Genomic DNA, 26,757 nt, shown 5'->3' on the forward strand with positions numbered 1-26,757 from the left:
CCAGGCGTACGGAAAAATGCTTTAGGTTGCAACAAAATATCACAGCTGAACTCTTCAACAAGAAGCCCTGTTTCTCTATGCTTATATTAATGTCAGTAGACCTTTGCCTTGAACAGAGAGATTGCTGGTCTGTCTTCCCGTATTCTGCCACCCCGGCCACTTAAAAACTCAATGCACTCTTTGTGTATAACCTGTGAAAACGTTCCTCCTCCTGAGAGGGGTGCAGCGGTGGGTAAAAAACAGGAAGGTCAATGGCCTGAAACAAGTGAAATTCCAACACCATTTTTGGGCAGAAAAACGGGTTGCAACTTTAGTGAAACATTCTCTTGAAAGAAATAAAGGAAAAGTGGCTTGAAAGACAAAGCATGCAGCTCGCGGACCTGTCTTGGCAATGTGATGGCCACTAGGAAATAGGTCTCCAACCACAAACAGCAAGAATGCAAAAGCTCAAAAGGGGTTGCCATTAGAAACATGAGGATTACAAAGGGAGCAGGCAGAAACATTAACAAGGCCCTTCAGGAATTGGGCCATAACCGGGATTGTGAAGAAAGACCTGTAATCCGGAGACTTTTTGAACACAAAGCCAAGTATCCTTTGACTGTGGTGACCAGAAGGCCCGAGACGAGGCCAGTGACAGAAGGAACTCCATCACTGTAGTGGTGGGGCAAGGGATGGGGTCAATCTTGATTTACCTGCACCACGCCTTGAATCTTCTACATCAGCACGCATACAGTGACCTTGTGGACGGTCTGCGTGAAGCCAGCAGCACCTCAGAGGTGGCAGTCACCATAACTCCTCCTCTTAAGAGCCACGCATGTAGGTGGAGGGATTCCGGGTTTGGATGGTGTTAGGCAGAAACCTGTGCAGTTCCCTTAGGGACCACTGCAAAAGATTTAGGACTACAGGTGGTTGGCAGTAAACCCAATTGGTAGCAGTCTGTACCACCCAGATTTACTTGGTAGCTGTGGCTGAGCAGTCAGACTTCTCTCAAGATGAGTTAGGCAGTATATAGAGTATACGCAATAGGTACAGAGATACAGTAGCACAAGCAAACACTGACTAGAGCTTTGGTGTAAAAGTATATAATTATTTAAAGACACACTTGTAAATACACTAGAACAAAAAGAAGTAAATTCAACAGTCACTATTATATATATACAACCCTAATTACTTATTAGACAAGTCTTAGTGAGAAACACCACTTATTTTCAGACAGAGGTGAGCGCTTAACATAAGATGGCACTCTAATAACTTATAGAAAAAGCGAGGGAAAAGGCAAAGTTAAGGAAGCACACAATTTCAATACCTTTCAAAGAACCACAGTGAGGCAGGTTAGGCAAAGTCTACTGGAGAGCAAGGAAGTTCAAATGCCAGGCCCACTCTTAGAGAGAGCAAGCAAAATGTGTCCAGGATCACACAGTGGGGTTATGCTGAAAGAGTCTTTGTAGATAGTCCACAAAAGATTGAGATCAAGTTAGGAAAAGTTAGTTAACAGGCCCCAGGCTAACCCAGGTTAGAAAGTCGAGGATTTACTGTAACCCCGAACGATCTGTCGCAAGGGAAGCCAGGTGGGACACAGTACCTGAATTGGGAAGGACGCTCCAGCGGGGGCAGTTGTTCCTGGCAGCGGGTGCAAGTTGGTGGTTCGTCCAGAGGAAGAGGAGGTCTCGACGTGGAGGAAAGATGAAGGTCGTTGCACTGCCAGGGAAGAAACCAGCCGCAGAGTTTCCCAGTTACAAGGCACTACCCTCTTCTGCGCGGTGGTGGTAAACCGTGGTATTCCGTTTGCCGGGGTGCTTGGCACGGGCAAGGCGGCCACGAGATGGTCCAGGAAGGCGAAAAGACAGGCAAACTAGTTATCCCCACCAGTTAAAGGAAGAAGACTCTCCGGACTGGAGATCTCCTCTGTTGTTGGGAAAAGTGGTGAGACGGTTCAGCAGGGCTCCACCGGTGGTGTCGTCGTTGCAGGTCGGCTCGGCATCTCCCTCCTCGGATTCTTTAGGTCCTGTGGCGACGTCTGAAGTTCCAGTCCCCAAAGCCCTGCTTTTATGCAGAAAACCCCCATTCATTCAGCCTAGCTGTCATTCAAACATGCTAAGTGGTGAGCCGGGCGGCTCACCACTTGGGCCAATCACACAAGAGTGCGACTTGAGTTGCTGAGGCAACTCAGTCCAGGGAGCCTAAACCCCCTCCCACACCCACTGTGGTACCCAGACAGAGTGGCACCACTTTTGGAGGCTTCTGTGGAGAAGCCCGCCAAAAAGTGGAACAAAGGGCTCGACTTGGGTTGGAGTCACAGAAGCGAACACAAACGCCATTTTGTAACCAAGTTTCGGCAAAAAATACCAACCAGTGAATTTATATTAATTGAATAAACCGGTGGTATGTTCGAGGCTATTTTAAAAAAGTGGTAGCCTCGAATAATGGGAAAATCCCATAGGAATATATTCGCGGTCGAATATAAAAAGTAGTATCCTCTGCCACCAGCCAAAACTCTGTCGGGGGGGACTGAACAGTGCCCCCTCGAACAACAGACCCCAGGGCAATCGAATTGCCCCGACCAGTACGTCCACAATATGATGGTTTGTACTGGTTCTGTTCACAATTTGAGACTAGTAAAGCCAATGGTGACTGTACATGCCCTGGGAGACAGTAGTCAGTCCCAGGGTATGGAGTCTATGTTTGGGGGTCGCGACGACACCCCTGGGTTACTGCACGGAAGGTGCTGTGTAACCCACATATCAAAAACACATGAAGCCCTATGGGGTAAAGGACCCCATAGCCCATAGAACACATACAAAGTCATAGGAACACCTCAAATCATGTCTAAGAGTGGGAGAAAAAGAGTCTCACTCTTAGCAGGAGAAAAAATAAACCCCAAAAATCCAGCAAAGCTGCTGGGGGACTCACTAGGTTTGGGAAATTAGCCTTTACAGAGAATTCTCCCTAACAGATGGAGCACCCAACCTTCCAACTGAAGTAGGAGATCCGGCCAATGAGGCAAGTGGAGTGGTGGGCAGAGGGCCAAGTCCAGAAGGTCAGAGTACCATGTCCTCCTTGCCCAGTCCAGGGCAATCAAGATCAGGGTTTCTTGACACCTCCTGAGAACCCATGGAATGACAGCAATCAGAGGGAAGGCATAGTAAAGGGTGAAGGTCCAGACCACTAGAAACTCATCCCATAGCGTGGAGTTCACTGGGAATTCCCTCGAGCAAACCTATCTGCACTTCCTGTTGGAGTATGTGGCAAACAGATGCACTACTGGAGTTCCCCAGCAAGAGAAGACCGCCTCTAGGACTTCCTGGCACACTTCCCACACATGCAAGACCGTTCTCTGCCTGCTCAGAGCATCCACCAAAATGTTCTCCGACCTCGCCAGATGAACTGCTGAGGCCAATATCCGGTTCTCCAAAAGCCAGAACCATAGCGGTATCGCCTCTCTGGAGAGGGCAAGGGAGCGCACGCCACCTTGCTTGTTCGGGTAGTGCATGGCTACCGTATTGTCTGGCAGAATCAGGACATGCTTCACCTTCAGAGAAGAAGCAAATGCTCATACGGCTAACCTGATGGCCCGCAACTCCAGCCTGTTGATGTGCCACCTGGCTTCCATTGCCGACCAAATGCCATTCACCTGCATGTCCGCCCCAACCCTTCAGAGACGCATCTGTAACCACTCGGCCTGAGGCCAAGGCGGCCAGAAGGGCTGCATCATCATGAGATTGCTGCTGTCGCCACCAACCAAGGTCGTCGACCACTGCCCTGGATACCTTGAGGGAGTACGAGAGGGCTCCGAGGTACTGAGACCACTGGCTTCGTAACAGCCATTGAAGAGATCTCATGCGCAGCCTGGCCTCTGGCACTAGAAAGATACAGGAGGCCATGAGGCTTAAAAGGTGAAGGAAGGAAGCTGCTGGTAAGGAGGCATGGTTCCGGAACTGGTTCAGCATCTGAGCAATTCTGTTGACTCTGCCCTCAGGGTTGGGGGGGTGGGGGGTTTGGCCACCCGAGTGTCTATGACTGCTCCGATGAACTGAAGCCTCTGGAATGGCCTCACAAGGGGGCTTGTTAGGGGTCGGTAGCACGGATGTTGCCTCCGAGGCTTGCTGCTTGGGGGCGGTGTGGAGCAGCACCTGCAGCAGCATGTTTTTGAAACATTTCAAGCATCTGGACAACCTCCTGAACTGAGTCACATCCCAGGGGAGGCAACCAACATTGATTGTCCAATCCAGTTGTTTAGAGGCGGGCTTAGCTAAGCTGGCCCAGCAAGATAGTCTATGATGTCACTAGGCATTATAAATAAGAGTTTCTGACAAGACTCTAGACACACTCTCTTAGTGACGTACCTTTTCCATCCATCCAGATTCCAGATCCCAACTACAAGGTCAAAGCATTGCTGACCCTATTCAAGGGCCCACTGCAAAACCCAAGCAGTGCCGATCCTATTCCCAGCAAGGCCTCAATTCTGAAACCCCACTAATCTCCCACTAAAAAGGGGAAAGCTGTGGTATTCTTTTGAGAAGCATCCTGGACCAGCCTGGCTTGCTGCCCCCTAACTGCATGCCATCCTGTCATCCAGCTGACCTTTAATATGCAGTGACCAGAATTGCCAGTCCAGCAGTGCCATCCGTGACCAGAACTGCCCAGCTGTTTGCAAGGCGCGCTGCTGTATAGTGACCAGAACCGTTGACGGTCCAAAAATCCCAAAACTAAAAAGTGGACCCAGTATAATCGCCACCCCATAGAAACCAATAGCATATCTTGTATTTGTCCTTATCCTACTATCAAAGCCATCCTATCCTTACCCTAATAACATGTTAAAACTGTTAGAATCATTCTTGCAACCCTGCCCTTGATTTCTAGTGCTAGTGCCATATCTTTAGTAATTTTGTCTTGTGTAATCCTAAGCCATTAGTCCTATTTCGAATGATTGGACTGGTTTCTGCAAGGGTTGGTCGCTGGGGTGGCAGGGTTGAAGTCACGAACAAACCCTGGCTCTTATTGTGTCAATCTTTGGTGGCTTAGCCTTAATACTCTAGTGTAAAGTAAAACTGTTCTTGTCACAACTGATTTCCTTTCCTATTTCAAAGCTCCATTTTACTCAAAGCACACCTTTTTATATCTTGCAAAACTCACCCAGTTTCATAGCTAGTGACCTAGTTCACTTCTAGAATATCCCTGGGATATACCTCTATTCCCCAACCCAAGAACCGCACTCCAAATCAGTGTATTTCACCAGTTTTAATTAAAAACCGTTTGGGTAATTTCAGGCGGGAATAGAAAAATTTGCAAAGTTTCCAACGTGTCATTTTGCTGCAATCTGTTTTAAACTTTCCACTCATTTTCGAACTGGATGCTTTTGGTAATCCATTCTTTGCGATTGTTAGTGTCTTTGCATTGTTGCTTTAGTGAGGAATTATACTTGCTTCAAGTTTTTTAACACACATTCATTATTTATTTATCCATTTCCGAGTTTAATTTCATAACATTGCCAAGGGTTTTAAAATCCGTTTTTCTCTGATTCGGAGAGGGAAGGTCAGATTTGGATTCAGTTTCCTGTTTCTTATTCCTGATTGCCTGCTGCTTCTGTTTATCCACTCAGAGTTGATTATTTGTAGGTTGAGGGAACATTGCAGGGGGAAATTCTAACTTGGGTGCTATCTTTCCGAAACCAAAAAGAGCTCCTATTCCACTGTGCTGTGTATATGTTCCACTAGAAGGTTAAACCAAGTGCATTGCTCACATTATCCCTGTAATTACCACCCCATTGGTGATTGCTGCCCCACATTAAAAAGGGTTACGATTTCTTTTGAATTTTAAAATAAATAAATAAACATTGCATTTTACCAACCAGCCTGGTTCATGGTCACCTGGTGTATTTGAAAAGGGGCGTGATATGAGTGGTGTACCATCTCAATATTGAATCTATATAACATAAAAAGATAAGCATTTCAGTCGTGCGCTGCATACTAGGCCGAGACCAAGGTGTGTGTCGCCTGATTGAAATTCTTAACAGTGGTAAAGGTTTGCTTCAAATACTTCAGCAATATCTTTTGCTTTTCAAGAACATCACGTTTTACTACTACTTTTGGGAAGACAAGAAACACATTGGCACGGTTTGTTACACAATTGTGATTGCCAGAGGCAATGAAGGGTATGCTACTCTCCTTCTGAATATCTTCAGTCAGAAAGGCAGCTTTCCTGCCAATCGTTTCCCCACTTCTGTATTAAACAAATATTGAACATTGTTTTCTCTCACTCTTTCACTTCTTTGGCAATGTGGGTTTAGACCAGGTCCTCTTCCTGCTTCTTCTACATACTGGCAATAGGATTTGCAAACACTTGGATTCTTAATTGCCCTCTCTTGGCTTTGGCAATATTGGTTCTTTTTAACTTGCCTTGATATTACTCTCTTTTGGCTTTGGAAATAGTTGTTTGTACTGCTTTCTCAGAATATTGCACTCTTGTTGCTGGCAATTATCCTGACCCACATAAATACAATCACACCCTTCTGGTCTGCTTGTCAAGTTCTTATTCTGCCAATTTCTACTCTTTGAGTCAGCTTGGTTTTCAAAAGTTTTATTATGCTGCTTTACATCAGTTAGGTATTCAAAATAATATGTTTGGCACTTCAGTCTCCTTATATTATTTCAGAATTTAATGCACCCAGACTTGCCCAGCGGGCGATAACGGAGTGCTCCGGTGTCACAATACAGTAGTGAACTCACTGGGTCCGCTCGCTCCACTGCCTCCAGGTCTTCTGCTACCCCAACGGTCCAGCAAATTGCTTCTTCCGGCTTTCTGTGGCCCGCGCCAGTCGGAAAAGGAGCGATCTTCGCTCGGAAAGCTCTCCCGGTGCTTGCCTGCCACCAGGTCCGACTTACTCTGGGAGAAGCTTTTTAATTTCACGTTTCCTGCTGTGCGACTTTTCTTTGGCCAGAAGATGAATGGCTGAGAGGAACAAGTTACTTACCAACTGTAACGTTCTTTCGACTGGATGTTCCTCCCACATATCCCTCATCTTGTGATAATTTGTTTCGCCAGCTTCGCTGCATCGGAAAAAATGTGTTCAGCAGAGGACGCTGTGCTCGAGGTCGTGGCATTGAATGTCCCTCGACGAGCTCCATACCGTGTTGTGTCACGGCTGATATAAATGGCTCGAGCCGCGCCCGTTGGCTTCAGTTCTGTTTTTTCGAGGAAATACTCGTGGAACATATAGGCGTATGCTGTGACTGATAGGCCCATCGTGAGAGGAAATTGCAAGAAAGTATAAACTTTACTGCGGGGTAGGTTGGGAGGGTCGATGAGGAATATGTGGGAGGAACATCCAGTCGAAAGAACGTTACAGTTGGTAAGTAACTCGTTCTTCGAATGGATTGTGTCCTCCCACGTATTCCTCATCTTGTGATAGACTCCCATAGCAGTGATCAATCTGGAGGCGGGAGTACTAGTTTTTGTTTTCATGTACTACCCTGGAAAATAAACCCTCATTTGAGGATACGGTATCCAAACAGTCTTCAAAGCCGCAGAAGTGGCCATTCCCCTTGTGGAGTGAGCACGTAGCCCATCCGGTGGGTCTTTCCCCGCTAGTCTGTAGCATTCCAATCTAGCAAGAATAATAGAGCGGGATACGGTTTGTTTGGTCACCGCTAAACCCAATTTACGACCTGTGTATCCCACAAAAAGCTGGCCGTCTTGGCGTAATTTTGTCAATCTTGAAATGTAAAAGCCGAGGGCCCTTTTGGGGTCCAGCCTATGTAATCTCTCCTCTTCTTTTCCCAAATGACGAGGAGGATAAAATTTTGGTAAAACAATTTTCTGCGACAAATGGAAGTCGGAAACTACTTTTGGTAAGAAAGATGGTTTAACTTTCAGAATTACTTTGTCCTTATAAAAAGTGGTATATGGAGGTTTACATGAGAGAGCCTGTAGTTCACTAACCCTGCGGACTGATGTTAATGCCACCAGAAGGACAGTTTTTAATGTCAGAAGCCTCAATGGGCATGAGTGCAGAGGCTCAAATGGTATACATGTCAAGAATTTAAGAACTAGATTCAAATCCCAAGTTGGAACATGGAATGGTATTGGTGGATATACATTTGTAAGTCCTTTCAGGAATTGTATTATTAATGGTATTTTAAAATAAGAAACCTCTTCCGAGGTATGCTTAAAAATGGAAAGCGCAGCCAGGTGTCCTTTGATTGTTCCTATCTGGAGCCCCTGATTGGCTAGATGTAACAGGAAAGAAAGCACCACTGGTGTGCCACATTGAAAAGGGTCCACATCTCTATCTTTGCACCAGTTACTGAACTTATTCCAACGACACCGGTACAAGGATTTTGTTGCTGGCCTTCTGGCCGAAAGCAAAATCTCCATAAGGTCATCCGGAAGACCCAATCCTTATATCTCAACCTCTCAGAAACCATGCATGAAGGTTGAGCGTGTTGACCTCTGGATGGAGAACCCGACCGTCCTCTTGCGAGAGAAGATCCTCTCTTTGTGGAAGACATACTTGAGGGCAGATGGACATGTCCAGAAGGTCCGGGTACCACGTTCTCCTGGCCAATCCGGGGCAATTAAGATCATGGTTTTCCTGAACTTTCTCAACCTCCCGATTACTTGAGGAATCACGGGGACTGGAGGAAACCCGTACAGCAGGGGAAAATCCCAATCCAATACGAACGCGTCTCCCAGAGCTCCTCTCGGAGGAATTCCTTTGCGCAGTACTGATCGCACTTTCGGATCCACCTGAGGGGTTCCCCAAAGGGCGAAGATTTCCAGAAGGACTTCCTGAGCCAACTCCCACTCGTGGGAGACTGTGCTCTGCCTGCTCAGAGCGTCTGATGCCGTGTTCTGCTCTCCGGCTAGGTGAACTACCGATAGAGCGATTCCTTCTCGTATTGCCCAGAACCAGAGCTGCATTCCCTCTCTGCACAGAGGTAGCGATCCTACGCCTCCTCTTTTGTTGAGGTAGTACATGGCCACTGTATTGTCTGTCATTATCAGGACATTCTTTCCCTGTACGGAGGGCAGGAAGGCCTTCAGAGCTAGCCTGATTGCTCTCAGCTCCAAAAGGTTGATGTGTAGTTTGGACTCTGATGGAGACCAACGTCCGCTGATTGTCAGATCGTTGGTGTGTGCTCCCCACCCCTTGAGTGAGGCGTCCGTCACTACTGTTATCTCCGGCCATGGTTGCCAAAAGGATTCTCCCTTGAGAATGTTGTCTTTGCAAGCCCACCATGATAGATCCTGAGTAACTGCGCTCAGGACTTGCAGAAGATCTGACATATTCCCTGAGAATTGGGACCACTGCGTTCTGAAGGCCCATTGGAGAGATCTCATTCTCAATCTGGCTTCTGGCTGTTAGGCAGAAACCTGTGCAGTTCCCTTAGGGACCACTGCAAAAGATTTAAGACTACAGGTGTTCGGCAGTAAACCAACTTGGTAGCAGTCTGTACCACACAGATTCACTTTGTAGCTGTGGCTGAACAGTCAAGACTTCCCTCAAGAAGAGTTAGGCAGTATGTAGAGAATACACAATAGGTACAGAGATACAGTAGCACAAGCAAACACTGACCAGAGCTTTGGTGTAAAAGTATATAATTATTTATTTAAAGAAACACACTAGCATAAAGAGAAAAGTAAATTCAGCACACAGTCACTATTATATATACAACCCTAATTACTTATTAGACAAGTCCTAGTGAGAAACACCACTTATTTTCAGACAGAGGTGAGCGCTTAACATAACATGGCACTCTAATAAGTTATTAAAAAGGGAGGGAAAAAGGCAGAGTTATGGAAGCACACAAATTTCAATACTTTTAAAAGAACCACAGTAAGGCAGGATAGGCAGAGTTCTACTGGAGAGCAAGGAAGTCAATTGCAAGGCCCAGCTCTTGGAGAGAGCAAGCAGAAGGGGTCCAGGTTCACACAGTGGGGTTATGCCCAAAGAGTCTTGTAGATAGTTTGCACACAAAGGATGAAATTAAAGTCAGGAAAAGTTAGCTAGGTTGTCCCAGGCCAGCTCAGGTTAGAAAGTCGAGGCTTTACTATCACCCCAAACGATCTGTCGCAAGGGAAGCCAGGCGGGACACAGTACCTTAAGTGTGAAGGAAGCTCCAGCGGGGGCAGTTGTTCCTGGCAGCGGGTGAAAGTCGGTGTTTCGTCCAGAGGAAGAGGAGGTCTCGCCGTGGAGGAAAGATGAAGGTCGTTGCACTGCCAGGGAAGAAACCAGCCGCGGAGTTCGTTCGGTTAAAAGGTACTACCCTTCTCTTCGCGGTAGTGGTAAACCGTGGTATTCCGGTTGCCGGGGTGCTTGGCACGGGCAAGGCGGCCACGAGATGCTCCAGGAAGGTGAAAAGAAGGCAAAACTGGTCAGCCCCACCAGTTAAAGGAAGAAGACTCTCCGGACTGGAGATCTCCTTTGTCGTCGGGAAAAGTGGTGAGACTGTTCAGCAGGGCTCCACTGGTGGTGTCGTCGTTGCAGGTCGGCTCAGCTTCTCCCTCCTCGGATTCTCAGGTCCTGTGGCGACTTCTGAAGTTCCAGTCCCCAAAGCCCTGCTTTTATGCAGCAAACCCCCATTCATTCAGCCCAGCTGTCAATCAAACATGCTAAGTGGTTGGGCCAATCACACAAGAGTGAGACTTGAGTTGCCAAGGCAACTCAGTCCAGGGTGCCTAAACCCCCTCGCACACCCCCTGTGGTACCCAGACAGAGTGGCACCACTTTTGGAGGCTCGTGTGAAAAGCCCGCCAAAAAGTGGAACAAAGGGCTCGACTTGGGTTGGAGTCACAGAAGAGAACACAAACGCCATTTTAGAATCGAGTTCTGGCAAAAAATACCAACCGGTGAATTAATATTAAATAAATAAACCGGCGGTATGTTCGAGGCTATACGATTTAAATAATTAAAGTTGGTAGCCTTGAACAATGGGAAAATCCCATAGAGATATTTGCGGTCGAAATAAAAAGTAGTATCCACTGCGACCAGCCAAAACTCGATCAGAGGGGATGGAGACATGCCCCCTCGAACAATAGACCCCGGGGCAATCGAATTGCCCGACCAGTACGTCCACAATATGATGGTTTGTACTGGTTTCTGTTAATAATTTGGGACTAGTAAAGCCAATGGTGACTTTACATGCCCTGGGAGACAGTAGTCAGTCCCAGGGTATGGAGTCTATGTTGGGGGGTCGCTACGACACCCCTGGGTTACGGCACAGAGGGTGCTGTGTAACCCACATCAAAAACACATGAGACCCTATGCAGTAAAAGACCCCATAGCCCATAAAACACATGGAAAGATAAAGGAACACCTCAAATCATGTCTAAGAGTGGGAGTAAGAGAGTCTCACTCTTAGCAGGAGAAAAAAATAAACCTAAAAAATCCAGCAAAGCTGCTGGGGGACTCACTAGGTTTGGGAAATTAGCCTTTACAGAGATTTGTCCCTAACACTGGCACCAGAAAAATGCAGGATGCCATGAGGCCAAGCAACCTCAAGAAATCGAAGGCCGGCAGGTGCTGGGCTTTCTGAAATTTTGTTACCATCTGCTGGGTGTGGAGAGCTCTCACTTTGGGCGGCGAGGCTTTGCCCGAGGAAGTGTCCAAGACTGCTCCTGTAAACTGGAGTTTTTGGGATGGTATCATGTGGGACTTCTTGAAATTGAGGGAGAAGCCCAGGTTGTGGAGGAAGTGGCAGGTGATCAACAGGTGTTCCTGAGCTTGTTCTGGGGAACGTGCTCTTATTAGCCAGTCTTCCAGATCGGGGTAGACGTGAATCCCCCCTCTCCTGAGACTCGCTGCCACCATTGCCATCAACTTGGTGAAAACCCCCGGAGCGGAGGTTAGCCCGAATGGCAGAACTCGAAACTGAAAGTGAGAACCGCCAACTGCGAACCTCAGGTATTTTCTGTGCTTGGGATGGATCGGCACACGAAAATAAGCATCCTGAAGCTCCAATGATACCAACCAGTCTTGGAGTTGGAGAGCCTGAAGGATCTGAGAAAGGGTTACCATCTTGAACTTGTCCTTCCTGAGGAAATTGTTTAATTTTCTCAAGTCCAAGATGGGTCTCAATCCTCCGTCCTTTTTGGGGATGAGAAAGTAGGGGGGTAGGGGGGAGTACCAGCCTTTGTTCCTCTCCGCTACAGGTACATGTTCTATTGCACCTTTCTCTTGCAGGGTTATAACTTCCTGCCAAAGGAGCGGGTCTGGAATCTTGGTCGAACTGGCTCCCGGTGGATGATCGTGAGGTCTTTTTAGGAAAGGAAGGCAGTAACCCTGAGCTACTGTTTCCAGTGCCCAAGCATCTGAAGTAATGCCCCGACATTCTTTCAGATGCTGAGAGATCCTGCCTCCCACTGGTGTTTTGTAAGATAAGACCTCAGAGATTTGGAGGCTGCTGCAGGAGCGGCTGAGGGCATATATGCCGTTCCTGAAGATGGCTTTGTCGTCTTTCCTCGTCCATCACGAGTGACATTTCTTCTGCCCCTTTGAAAGGCTTGTCCTCTTCCTCTACTAACAGAGGAGTAGTATCGAAAAGGACGACCCCTCCAGGAAGATGTGCACGAATAGGGTCTCTGGGGCTGTCGCATAGAGGCACTAAGGGACTTTGCTGCCCCTTTCGAGGTCTGTAGTTTTTCTAGGCTCTCATCAGCCTTACTACCAAACAGCCTCGAGCCATCAAAGGGCATGTTGAGGAGCCTGTTCTGCACATCCGGTGCGAACCCCGACTTCCTCAACCACGCAAACCTGCGTAATACCGTGCTTGAAGCCATGGATCTACAGATACTATCAGCAGTATCCAGTCCAGACTGGAGACATTCCCCCATCGCCTCCTTTCCGTCATTGACTATATTCAGGAAGCCTTCCATTTCCTTGCCTTCCGGAATATCTTCAGCCGCCGCCGAAATACATTCCCACAGGGTATGTGTGAACCTGGCCAGGGTACAGGTTACATTGGTAGATTTTAAGGCCATGCTACCCGAAGTAAAAACCTTACGAGCCCAGGCATCAACCTTTTTATCCTCCCTGTCTGGAGGTATGGTTGGGTATGCTGTCTGCCTGGATGTATTAGCTGTCTGAACTACCAAGCTTTCTGGAGTAGGGGGTCTACTCAGGTATTCTGGATCAGAAGACGAAGTTCTGTACTTTTTTGGGAGATTGTTATCTGTTGCAGCAATGCTATCTGGTTTCTCTCAGTTTCTCTCTGCTGTTCTCTGTAATGCCTTATGAAAAGGAAGAATTGGATCTTTCTAAGGGCCTCTGACTATAATATCCGTCATGTCATCCTGTTTAAATGTAGGGGAAGCTCTTCCCCAACCCATATACTCAATCACCCTACTCATCAGATTCCTGTACCCTGAGTCCGCATGGTCTGCAGGATCAGGTGCAGCAAACTCCAATTCAGGTGATGTGTCCACACCACTGGCAGAATGTAGAGTTTCAGACAGGTTTCTCATTTTAGACTGAGGATCTACCAGTTCTTCTGGAACTTGTCTAGTTCCATATTTTACTCCATGGGGAGTGATTTCTCTTCCTCTGAACAAGATTCCTCAAAAATGGAGGACATGGATTTAAAAAAGTCAGATCTTGTTAAAGGTGTAAACCTTCTCTCTTCCTCCTCATAAGTTGTCGTTGGAATGAGAGTTTTCTTCGAGGTGGTCATCGAAGGAATCTTCGACACACTCGAGGAAGTCTTCGACAAAGGCGTCGAAGATGAAGTAGGCTTCAACGTCGAAGTAGTCGGCGCCGATAAAGTTGTAACCCACTTCGATAATTTAAATTTTTTATGAGGGATCGGCAAGATACTCGATCCTCGAGGGTCTCTCGATGATTTGTCGACTCGAGACTTATGGGTACTACTCGGTTTGGCCGTTGTAGTTCCCGACTTCCCTGCGTCGTCTAAAAGAGCAACCGGGGTCTGACTTTTCTGCGGTTTCTTCGAGGGAGTCGATAGCGCGTTATCGGAGACCTGCAACATTTTCTTCCTAAAGCTCTCCCATTTAGATGGGGGGAAGCCGATTTAGTCGGGCATCGAACCAATTCAGATGACGAATGACGAATCGGATGACGACGGAGATCTATGTCTCCTCTTGTGCTTTTTTGAGGAAGAGGAAGAAGATCGTGTCGACCTGCTACGAGATCGGGATCTCTTCGAGGGCCTTTTACGGCGTTCCGATTCTTTATAGTTGGATGATTTTTAATATTTTTTTGACAAGGCTTTCGAAGAGCCCTTCGACGCCTCCCGCCCCACCACCAACTTACTTTTCCTCTCACGGAGGGCCTTTTCAGTCATCGATTGACAAGAACCACAATCACCCGTTCGGTGGTCTGAGCCCAGACACCATAAACAAATAAGATGGGGATCGGTGATGGACATCTTCGATCCGCAATCGCTACACTTCTTAAAACCCGTCTTGGGAGTCGAAGAAGAAATGTTTTCGATAGAAAATACTGAAGCGCGCCGTTCACGAGTTGCGAAGCAATCGGAAAAACGGAACTGAAGCCAACGGGTGCGGCTCGAGCCATTTATACCAGCGGTGACGTCGACACGGTACGGAGCCCGTCGAGGGACATTCGACGCCACAACCTCGAGCACAGCGCCCTCTGCCGAATTTTTTTTCCGATGCAGCGAAGCTGGCGAAACGAATTATCACAAGATGAGGAATACGTGGGAGGACACAATCCATTCAAAGTAAATATTGAGAGAGGGCCCAGTGCCAGATCTGTATTGTTAACCTGAAGAGGTGGGGGAAAACAAGTCCCTACCCGTTTGTTCAGGTAAAACATTGTTGTTGGGCTGTCTGTCTTGATGAGAATTTCTTTCTCCTTAATACACGGTAGAAAGGATCTGAGCACTAGTTGCAGAGCTGTAAGCTCCAAGGTGGCTCCACAGCCCTCCAATGACAAGTCTAGGGCGATCCCCAAGGAGTGCGCTGATTGCACAAACAGAGCACTACACGTCAAATTGCACTCGTCCCTCTACCACTGAAGGTCCACTGTCAGTTCCTTGGTAATAGACACTCTGACTATGACCCTAGCTCCTGACTCCAGTTCTCTGCTAGGTGGATCTGGATTCTCCTCAATCTGGTGTAAGGACTGCCAGTATACATACAGACATGATCCGCAGCAGGTGCTGGTACCATCAGGCTGAGGTTTCCGATTTGCTGTGGAAATGGCTGGTAGCTGCTAAAATAGCTGTGACTCTTGTGAATATTCTCTGATACGCTGTATCGCACCGATTACCCGGGAATACCAAAGGGAAGAAACTTGTAATGGAAGTGTCTTCCCAAGTCGGAGAATCTGATAAACTGCCTGTGAGATTGCCAGATAGGTTGGTATGTTTAAGTACATATCCTTTAGGTGCAGGGAGTACATCCAATCGCCCCAGCGCAGTGCTTCCGCTATATATGCGGGAGTAAGCATTTTGAAATTCAGGCGGGGTAGGCAAAGATTGGTTCTCAATCTCTTACCTCATTCTGTATGGCGAAGATCCTCAAATAGCAACCTTTACCTTTCTGCAAGGGAGGAACCACCTCCACTGCATTGCCATGCAAAACGGAAGCGATCTCCGCCAACACTGGCGGTGATACGATCTAAAGTAGTGAGGGGGATGGGAGTTGTGTATGTTAAGTCGAAAACAAGTGGAAGTTACTGACACAATCCAGGGACCCGAAAACAGAGGACGCCAATGCATATTGTGAAGGGCCTGGAGAACTGTGGGCCTGGATTACCCAATCCTTGTTTCTTGGCATCGGATGCTGGGGTTTGAGAGGGGGACTGGAAAAACCCCTTTGGTGTGCTGTCATTTGTGTCTATGCAGCTGGGTGACCTATCCGGCTGCTGAGCCCTCCTATCTTTGAATCCCCTGAATCCCCCAAAGGATCTGGGTCCGTGCTTGAATCTGCCCTGAGTGTAGGTGAAGCTCTTTCCAGTGGGTTTGGCTAAGATAGCTAGAGACGTGGCCGTCTGTGAGCTCACTTTTTCTTCGTGAGCTCCTCATCTGTAGACGAGTGGAACAGGTACACCTCTTTGAAGGAGAGGTTCAGAATGCGCTCTTGTACATCAATATTGAATCTAGTGGCACGCATCTGTTAGGGAGAATTCACATTTATGGCTAATTTCCCTCACCTAGTGAGTCCCCCAGCAGCTTTGCTGGACTTCTGAAGTTTATTTTTTTCCACTTGGTAAGAGTGAGAGCTTTTCCCCCACTCTTACCTGTGTTTTGATATGTGTTTCTCCCTGTTTTTTTGATTGTGGACTCTGAAGTACACCACTTCAGTAGCCCCCTTCTTTAGGTGCGTCACACAGCACCTTCAGTGCCGTGTCACAGGGTTGTTTATGAGACTTCCCTCGACTCCATTTCTGAGGCGACTACTGTCCCCCAGAAAAGGGTAAAGTTACCATTAACTTTACTTAGTCTATCTGCCACAGATCCAGTACACCCCCCCCATCTTCCATGGAGTACTGGAAAGGGTTAACTTGTATCCCTTTCTATCTGTACCTCCTAGAGCATTGTTTCGCTCTTAACATTTAGACTTGGCTGGTGGCAGTGGTATCTACCCTAACTTTACTACCGCGATTATATTAGATAAACGTGGTACTGTTCTTAGCTATTATATTAGCCTCGAACATAAACCCGCTTGACCAATTCGTCCTTCTCTTGGCTCCGGTTGGGTTTATTCGCCATTTCTTTTTGTTAAAGTCCTTCTTGTGTTTTACTTTGCGCGGCAAACTAGGTTCGCCTTCTTTGTTCACTGTCTTTTGGCGGGCTTCTGCCCAGAATCCCTCCTCAAGGCATCTGGGTGTCTAGGTGGGCTGAATGTGAGGGAGGGGTGTAGCCACCCCCTGCACAGGGTATCCTAGGAAACCCAAGTCGCACTGTGTCATGATTGGCCAGGGTAGTTGTCTGGGCTGGACAACCCCCCTTCTGGGTGATTGATAGCCAGGCTGTGTGAATGGGTTTTTTTCCACATAAAAGGCAGGTCTCTTAGGCTAGAAGTCAGAGAGGCGCCACTGGAACTACAAGGAACCGAAGAGAAGCAGAGAGAACGACGGCTGCTGCAACTACCCTGTCCCGGTGAAGCCCTGCTGCAGTCCTGAGCTATCTGCCCTTCAACGACTCAGAAGATCCAGTCCGGAGTCTTCTTCCCTTGAAATTGGTGGGGATAACCAGCTCATATTCTACAGCCCGAGGATCCTCTTCCGTGGTCGAAATCACTGCACACTGCTGTAGTGGTCCGGATAGCCACCTGAAGAGCCTCTCCTGTTTTTAAGGAGCGCACCGTTTATTCCTTGTCGCTGCTGTCGGCTTCAGACGTCCTCCTTCACAACTAAGCTCCAGGAATCGTGGGTCTGCAGGAAACTAAATGGAACAACTGCCAGGGCACTAGCTGCACCACTGGAACAAGGTACTGTATTCTGTTGAGGAAACTGGGTGAATCCCCTTTTTCTTCATTTCCAAGGCTTGCCCTTGTCTTTCCTCCTTCTTATAACTTTTGCTTCCGAACATTGACAATATCGAAGTACTTTTGGCTACGTTGAATCATGAACTGTCTGACCGTGTGATCTTTGGCAACTGGCCCCGGTGTCTTTCGACCCTGGCTCCGGCCCTTTGACTTTTGACCTCCTGTCTCCGAGTGTTTCTTGATAATGCCTGCCTAACCAAAATATTGCCTGTGATTTTTGTCTCCAACTCACTCGGGGTATCTCAGGTGCTAAGTTGTTTTTGCCCCGGTAGCATTTCATGTCACTGATATGCGTTTGTTTAGTAGACGGAACTGTCAAAAAGTGATCACAATCTTATTCGTGGTAACGTGTTTTGTTCATTACACCGGTTCATTCAAACACAGCGTACTTACCTTGAGATTTACTGTACAAAGTGAATTGGTTAGTTGTAGTATATTTAACGTGTGGTTTTTATTGAAGTTTAATAGAAGTGTTGTGTTAATAACGAATGGTTTAAAAATAAATGTACTTCTATTTTACTACCTGAAACCTTGAGTCAGTGTTTGCTTGAGTCACAGTAATTGTGGTCCCTTTGTGTAATCTCTGCTACTGCTCATATACTCTTGAGATAAGCCTGGCTGCTCCGCCACTGCTACCACTCTGACATAGAAGTACAGGCTTGTACCAAAGGTAAACCTTGTATTGCCACCTGTAGTCTTAATTGTGTGTAGTGGTCCCTAAGGGCACTGCACAGGATTCTGCCTAACAGCATCCAGGCTGTGCGACGCATGTCTGTCGCAAAACAGAGGTGATAAAGGCTCTTGAACCATGTGCTCTGGAGGCCATCTGTGATGCAACCTTATGCCATATACCTACAAAGGTAAAAAGGGTTGCAATGGCAGGGGTGGTGGAGGAGCTTCAGGAGAATCTCTAGCCATCAAAAAGAAACCAGTGATCCAAAAACGTTAAAGCAAACAGGGGCCCTAAAAGTGGCCATAAAATTGCCAAAAACAAGAATTCCATTTTAACATGCAAAAATTAGGAATTTTTGGGAGGAAGATGTTCCTGGTCATCGGACTAATTATTGAAAACAAGCCTAGGGCTTCCTAAAATAATGGGGCTTAGTAAAACAGCTTGCTTGAGAAATATAACAAAGCAGTTATTAGGGAGCGGTTGGTATAGTATTTCTATTAAACAGATTCACAAACCTTTCGGATATACTCATCTCCAGCAATGCCACAGTATATAGGCTATGTTTAGTCAATTTAAAAAGTGCTTCTCCAAGATTTCAGATAATTATTTAAATCTCTAAAAATAAATACTATATTTTAAGTGTTTCAAAACAATATTACAGAAGATGTACGCTCACTTTAATTAGTTGGTGCACATTTCAATATATCAGTATCAAGTACTACTTACAACACTGAAGGTTTTCTGGTCAAGTTCTTCAGAATCTTCTGAAATAGGAACTGGATCACTACTTGCTGTAATATGAACTGGCGTTTCTGGAAGGATGGCCTTTTTTATTTTATCTTTGTTTTCTGGTTTAACTTCATTTAGCTTTGATTTGAGGGGCAAGAAGAGAGACAAAAAGAAAACATGAAACCTTATCCAAATAATGGTACGATACCGTCAGGCACATACACTATGAACAAAACAAAAATAAATGACAATTTCTCATTACAGGTTAAGAACACCACATTTTAACAATGCAACATTTTAACACTCTGATGAAATCCATTGCACGGCCAGGAGGGGACGCTGCCGACAGTCTACTATGGCATTGACAGAGCGAGAGCGAGAGAGACACTTGGTGCCATTACAGAGCGGGAGTTGCAGAAACCCCCACCAAGCCAATTGTCATGCTTGAGTTGTGATCTCTAAAGTCGGTGGTCTCAGATTGCAGGACTACACCCATACTCTATGGGGAATGCCCAGTCCCTAATGTTTATATAGAAGTACAAGGAGAGGGAATCCCCTCATAGGGAACCATGAATCCAGGCCTTCTCTAAAGAGAATAAAATATGCAACCTCAACCTCGCATGCCAAAAGGGTCAGAAGCAGAGGACGGGGACAAAAAACAAATGCAATGGCTGCTGGTGTTCATGGGTCTCTGTGAGGAGAGGGAATTCCTGACAGCTAATCCCTGGAAAATACTTCAGATATTCTTGCAAAGTATGCCCATAGAGTAAGGAGGAAAGGGGACGGGACGTAAAAGTACCCCACTTATCTCAAAGTAGACAATGAGCATCCAGCAGCCCATTCTCAGAGCCAACTTTAACCCCACACACAGACTATTTTGCAAACCCAATAATGATTTAAAACGGCACACTTGCAAAACAGCATGCCAAGCCCACTGCCAAAGTCAGTCCTGCAGATCACCCCTCATGGCCATATTGTTTGGTGCCCACCGCCCAACAGATCAACTCCTCCTTTTCATACCCCAAACAATCTGGCTGGCACCATATCCAAAACTTTGCACTGCTTATTAAAACTAAGCCCACATTCACTTCCCCCCCCATCTGTAACACGGGGACCATTTACCACTTATCATATCGCCTGGAACCATGGATAGTCCCTATGGCTAACGTACAGTAATGCCCAGTGTCCACAGTCCTTGGGGCATGACCTTCAGCCATTTTACAAATCCCACTAAACATCTCAGAGTACACATTACCCATGCAGCAGGTCAGTCACACTGCCAACTTTAACCCCATAGTCAGACTATATTGCACACCCTACTAATCACCTCAAAGTACGTATTTGCCATTTCAACAGACAGAGTTCTACAGACTACATTGCAAACCCACTAATCAACTCAAAGTACACATTGTTCCTTGAAACAGGCTATGCCCATTGCTTACCTCAATACCATATATTATCCCTCATAGCCAAGGCCAGTGTCCACAATGTTTGGGGAATGGCCACCACACCACAGCCCAAAAGGTCAACACCCACAGCTCCACACCCCAAAATCACAAGTTACGACAAACTTTGCACCCCTTCCCATAACCTGAACAATCTAGCTACTGCCCAAGTCCAAACGGCAACTCTGAACCCCCTTAACAAAACTAGGGCCCACACTTACTTTTACTGTCTGTACTGTCAGTAAAATAATAAAACCCACCACAACATACATGCAATCAATATACATCATCCCCCATTGGTAATCTGACCAATGGTCCATAGCCCGAACAAGCTGGCAACTGTCCACGACAGTCCTAATTATTCTGACGCCATACCCATACACCAGCACGCCCTTAACAAAACTATAACCCACACTCATTTTTCCATACGTTTAAAATAATAAAACCCAACTCCACATACAGACAAATATACATTAGATAAATCACCTTATGCATAGCATCAGAGTACCACCATGGTTAATGTAGTGATGTCATTGAACAGCCAAATAGTCAGCCGACCATCAAACCATGAACAGCAGAAAATCTATAGTTCTTTTATGTCCAAAAACAGAAATATTCTGCACCTTTCCAATGCCAGGGACTCTCATGAACACCACAAGTCCAGATGTGCGTTTTTCCACTTTGTTCTACTGCGCTATTCACAGACAAATGGCTTCAATCGTGAACCCAATCATGTTCCTTGGCTGACCAATCGGCACCGTTGTATGTTGCCAGTATGCAACTCTTCGATTGGCCCAGAGGCATCTGCAGATCCCAAATTAGGAACTGAGTCTGCAGACTGGACAGAGAAATATTTTGTTAACCGATTCTTTCGACGTTAAATAAAGAAATAGTTAAAACAAAGAAAGAAAACGCTGGGTGGATTAACACCAAATTTACAAAAGCATGCTATCGCGACCATTCAGTGGTTCAGACTGTAGCCGCGAGCCAAAATGTCTTCCCATTCAAGTCTATCCAGATTTTAAAAATGTTGGGAACCCTCACCCTTCAACTTTGCCCTCTCTTGATGAAACCACACATTTTCAAAACAAAATTCAGAGTCAGGTCAAGTATGTGTGAACTTTAATGCAGATTTGTCTAACGGCGCCAAAGTCATAAGCCACCCAAAATATGCTCTGCCTATGGGAAATCATTTTTTTTTAAATGATTTATTTATTTATAAAGCGCTGAAAGCCTGCAGACATTAGGGCGCTGAGACACAAGTACATTCCATCAATGACAGGACAAAATCGGTACCGTGGAGAGTTGAGCGGAAGATGGGCTGGAATTACCTAAATAGATGAGTTTTCAAAGCTTTCTTAAACGTTTTTAGATTATCGTCCCCTGTAAGAGTAATGGGCATGAGAGTCTGGAATTTAGCTGCTTTAACAGCGTGCGATTTTCCTAACCCCTTTTCACACTTATAGCTTGGGCATATGATCTGTTTTTTTTCTGCTGAACGCAGTGGGATGATATTGTGGTATCAGGGTTTTTAGGTAGGTTGAGGCAGTTCCATATACACATTTGTGAACAATAGATCCTACTTTAAAGTGTATTCTTTTTTGGCACTACCCCACATTGTTACTTGAGGCACCAATTAATAGAGTTGCAGTAGTCCAATTTGGACAACACTGTGGCTTGGGTGATGGTTGCTGCAGTGTCCTTAGAGATATAAGTACAGATGTTTTTCAAAAGAGAGAGAATAATTGCAGCTTTTAGTCATCTGGTTAACGTATGCATCGGAGTTAAGTGAGGCCTCCAATTAGATACCCGTTTTTTCACCTTCCCAGCGACCGGTATGCAGTTAGTACCTATTTGAAATTTGGTATATTCAGGGTCCAATTTGGCACGTATAGCTGTTGAGCCAAAGATCATTCACTCGGTTTTATCCCAGTTGATGCATAGCCAATACTTTGACATCCAGTCCTCTACAAGATGGTACATCGTAGATACGGTTGTGGCATCTTTGTCATATGCTCCAGTGATTTCATTGACTAGCTGAGTGTCATCAGCGTAATTTGTGAAAAACACACCCAGTTAGTCCAAGAGCAAACTGAGGGGTCTAACAAAGGTTGAAAAGTAATGGTGAAAGACTTGCCCCCTGTGGAATACCACACCAGATGGGAGACTTTGGAGATTGTTCACTGTCCCCATTGGATTCTTGCTTCACTGTCAGACAGGAATGAGAGAAACCATTGCACCGCTTTGTCTGAGCATTGACGTGAGTGGCCCAGCATTTGTTTAAGGACACCGTGGTCCACCAGGTCGAAAGGTCTGGAAAAATCCAGTAGAGAATTTAACCCTAACTACAGGGTCACTATTGGCAATTGTGTAAAAAAAAAAAAAGAAGCATTTTCTTTAGTTCAGCGAGTACTTTAAGTAAATATAAAGTTTAAGTTACTTACCTGTAACGCTTGTTCTCCAGCATGGGTCTGGCATGGATTCACATGCTCATGAATATTCACAGTCATCAGTCTGGGAACCCTCTGTAAAAGAAAAAACAGTTTCACTTTAGCTTTAAAACTGAACCAATCACTGTCTCCTGGGTCATACTGCCCCAATCCAATGACAGTCCTCTCCATAAACTTCACCCGTGGTGGCCATCTTCATATTTGGTAAGCACAAAGTTGCAGTATGAACCAAGAAGAGTCACAGACTGCCAGATCCATGCTGGAGAACAAGTTTACAGGTAAGTAACAAACCTTCTCCAACATGGGGTCTGGCATGGATTCACATGAATAACGATTACACAGCAGTACAGACACACAACCATGGGAGGTGGCAATAAAAAAAAAAAAACTCACCTGTGGAACAGACTTACTTCAAGTGAACAGGTTGTGTAGAATCGCTTGGCCGACCCGGGTCTCCGCCCTGGAATCCCTGTCGACGCAGTTGAATCTCGTTAAGGCGTGCGTAGACCTCCACGTAGCAGCCCTGCAGATGTCTAGCAGGAATACACCAGAGAGAAACGCCATCAATGCGCGATGGCTCTGGTGGAGTGGGCTCTTGGCCGGCCCCGAAGAAGCCTGTTGGGCAGCCGATGAGCCACCTGGAAATGGAAGCCTTCAACAAGGCCTTTTCAGTGTTTCACAGGTCCAAAATTGACGAACAACTGAGAAGTCTCCCGAAAATTCTTCGTGCGCGCCACAGAAAACTCAACATATAGCGAATGCAAAACCCTCTCGGCTGGCGGTGACGGATTCGGGACAAAGACAGGCAACACTAAAGACTTGTTGAGCTGGAACTCCGACAGCACTTTTGGCAAAAAGGTGGGGTGTGTACGGAGTACCACCTTTGTAGTGTGGAACGATAAGTAGAACTGTTTGCAAGACAGGCAATAGATTTCCCCGACGCCGTCTGAGGTGATCACCACGAGGAAAGCGGTCTGCCACGAGAGGAACTTCAGGGGAACTTGAGGCATTGGTTCAAAGGGTGACCCTAAGAGCTTAGTCAATACCAAATTGAGTTCCCAAGCTGAGCCGAAGCCTTCACCGGCGGAAAAGTCCTGAAGAGGTCCCTGATGCACACCTTGACGAGCCTGTGAGACCACAGGGAAGGCCGACCCTGGTGTCCTGGTGTAACAGGATATGGTGGCTAAGTGCACCTTGATAGAGGTGTGAGCCAGTCTAGCAACCTTGGCCAAGGAGAGCAGGAACGGCAGGAGCAGCGGGGTTGCGACACGCAGGGGAGTGATCTTCTGCACTCAGCACCATACGGAGAATCGCTTCCAGTCATAGCTGTAGAACTTTAATGTGGAAAAGGGTCTGGCCAGGATGTGCTTACATTCTGTTGGCAAAGAATATGTCCAAGGGCTGCAGGAGCCAGGCCCTGAGGTTCAGAGACGCTGGGTCGTGGTGTAGAATCGCTCCTACTTCTCTGGCGAGAAGATCGGGGAGTAGCGGTAGCCCGATGGATGGTGCTGTCGACAGACTTAACAGGTCCGAGTACCAAATCTGCAGCGGCTGCGCCAGAGCGACAAGTATCATCCTGCAGCGACAATGTCGGAGTGTGTTGATCGCTTGTATCAGGAGTGGGAATGGAGGAAAGGTGTAAAGGAAGAGTCCCTCCCACTCAAATGAGAAAGCATCCCCCATGCTTTTCGGCTGCCGGAACCTGCTGGTGAACCTCTGAGTTTGTTGCCTTTGCCAAGAGGTCGATCTGAGGCTGACCCCATTAGTGGAATAGAAGATACTCTTAGTCCTGGCGAAGCTCCCATTCATGGCAAGAACATAGCTCCCTGCTGAGCGAGTCTGCAATGGTGTTCTTGGTGCCCGCCAGGTAAAAAGGAAGGAGATGAAGGGCCCAGCGTCACATCTCCTGGGCCTCCTTGGAGAGAGCCAGAGAGCGTGTCCCGCCCTGCTTCCGGCTGTAGAACAAGGTGGTGGGGTTGTCCATGAAGATCCTCACCACTTTGCCCTTAAGTGAAGGCAGGAAGAATTTGAGGGCCCAGAAGACCGCTTGAAGCTCCAGGACGTTGATGGGAAGAGTCCTTTCTTCTGGCAGCCAGAGCCTCTGGCATGCTACTGTCTGGTGTGGGCTCCCCACCCTTCCAGGGAAGCATCCGTGGTGACCGTCTGCTGGTACAGCCGGACTTGCAATGGAGCCCCTTCTGAGAGGTGAGGGCGCACGCCCCCCACAGTATCACCTGTCGGAACTCCTCATTGAGGGCGATCTTGTCCGTCCAGGATCCTGAGACCTGCAGCCACCTCGCATCCAGAAACTCCCAGAGAGGTCTCATGTGCAGTCTGGAAAGGCGGACGAGGTTGATGCAGGAGGACATCATGCACAGCAGTGACTTGACAGCTCGCACTGTAGCCGACCGTGCCGAAAACAGGCGCTGTACCTTCCGCAGGATGGCTACCACCCTCTATTCCGAGGGCAACACCAGACACACTGGTGTGTTGAGTCGGGCACCCAGAAACAGTCTCTTCCGCGATGACGCCAAGCAGGACGTCAGATAATTTATGGAAAATCCTAGCTTTGTCAGCAGGCAGATGGTCCTCATCGTGTTCGCTCGCCAATGCATGGGAGCAGGATAGGACGAGCCAATCGTCCAGATAAGGGTAAATGTGGATGCCCTCGAGACGAAGGTGGACCGCCACAGGAGCCAAGCACTTTGATAGAGTCTCCCCAGTACCACAAACCACAGGAATCTGCTGTGTTTCTGGTGAATAGGGACGTGGAAGTAGGTATCCTCCATATCCAGCAACGCCAGGAAGTCGCCTTATTCAAGCTGGCTGAGCACGTGCTGCAACGTGACCTTCCTTAACTTCTGGGACTTCAAGTACTTGTTGGGGTGTCTATGGTCCAGGATCCGCCTCCACCCTCCTGCCTTCTTTTGACCGAGAAAGCATCTGGAGTACACTTAGGAGCCCTGGAGGCTCTGGGGGACGGGCTCTAGCACCTTTTATTTTTCTTTAAACATATGTATTTATTAATATTTCCCACGAACATACAGCATAACAGAAATTGTAAACATAAAATGAACCGAAGAAGGGTGGGTCTTGGCAAAAGCAATTACCACACCTTTAGACAGATTAGCAACAAAGGGATGTTTGTGTATTTATAGTCTCTGTTGTGGCATTTCAGGGCGAGAGCCGCCATGTACTGTAGTGGAATTCTTTTTCTTATCTACTCTGGGCTAATTGTACTGTTAGAGGTCTTGGGGTGACCCTGGAGCCGGGGGTGCCTTTCAGTTGTGTTTCGTGAACCATCACAGGGCAAGGGGTTGGCGAGCCATTCCCGGTAATTGCTCCAAATAATCTAAAACGGGTGACCAGGTGTTGTAGAATCTGCTCGTGTTTCGCATGCAGGAGGCAGTGGTTTTTCAGCGACTACTGTGTCCCAGCATTTCGTCCACCGCATGGGGATTGCAGGACACTCGGGTTGTTTCCATAGCTTAGCTATCGTAATTTTGGCTGCTCCGAGCAGGTGAGTGCATAAATCCACTAGGCGGCCTGTCATCAGGAATTCTCCTTCGCCCATGCCCCCCAGCAGCACTATCCCCGGGTCCCATGGGATTGTCAACCCAGTTATTTGCCGGATCTGTTCTAAAACCTCTCTACAGAATAAGGTTGATTTCGGGTATGTCCATAGCAAGTGAAACAGTGTGCCAGTGGTTGGGCAGCCTCTCCAGCATTGTGATGGGATTGCTGGGTTTCTTTTGTTTAACATTTCTGGGGTTAGGTACCATCTGCCTCCTTTTTTAACAAGGCGTGGACTTCCTGCAGCAGCTGCACCACGTGCTGTTCTTGTCCAGCCACAGGTGGAATAAAAGGACACCTGCATTGTAACTCAAAGGTGTGCCCCTGTCCGAGAGAGTCCAGCGCTCATCCATCAGTGGTGATGTTCTTCCACAAGCTGATGAACCTCGCCAGCTAGCCTCCCACTGGGGTTCACATG

At 47.1% G+C, this 26,757-nt stretch overlaps 1 protein-coding gene across 1 annotated transcript in view; it reads right to left on the minus strand.

Moving 5' to 3' along the window:
- CHD1 (chromodomain helicase DNA binding protein 1) overlaps nucleotides 1-26,757 on the minus strand; it is a 2,212,767-nt gene that overhangs the window by 208,888 nt on the left and 1,977,122 nt on the right. The window contains exon 32 of the mRNA XM_069625454.1: nucleotides 18,869-19,009. Within this exon, the coding sequence (XP_069481555.1) occupies nucleotides 18,869-19,009 (141 nt within the window). The remainder of the gene's footprint in view (nucleotides 1-18,868; nucleotides 19,010-26,757) is intronic.

Source organism: Ambystoma mexicanum, chromosome 6p, assembly GCF_040938575.1.
Source record: "Ambystoma mexicanum isolate Mex_15411 chromosome 6p, UKY_AmexF1_1, whole genome shotgun sequence".
NCBI lineage: Eukaryota > Metazoa > Chordata > Amphibia > Caudata > Ambystomatidae > Ambystoma > Ambystoma mexicanum.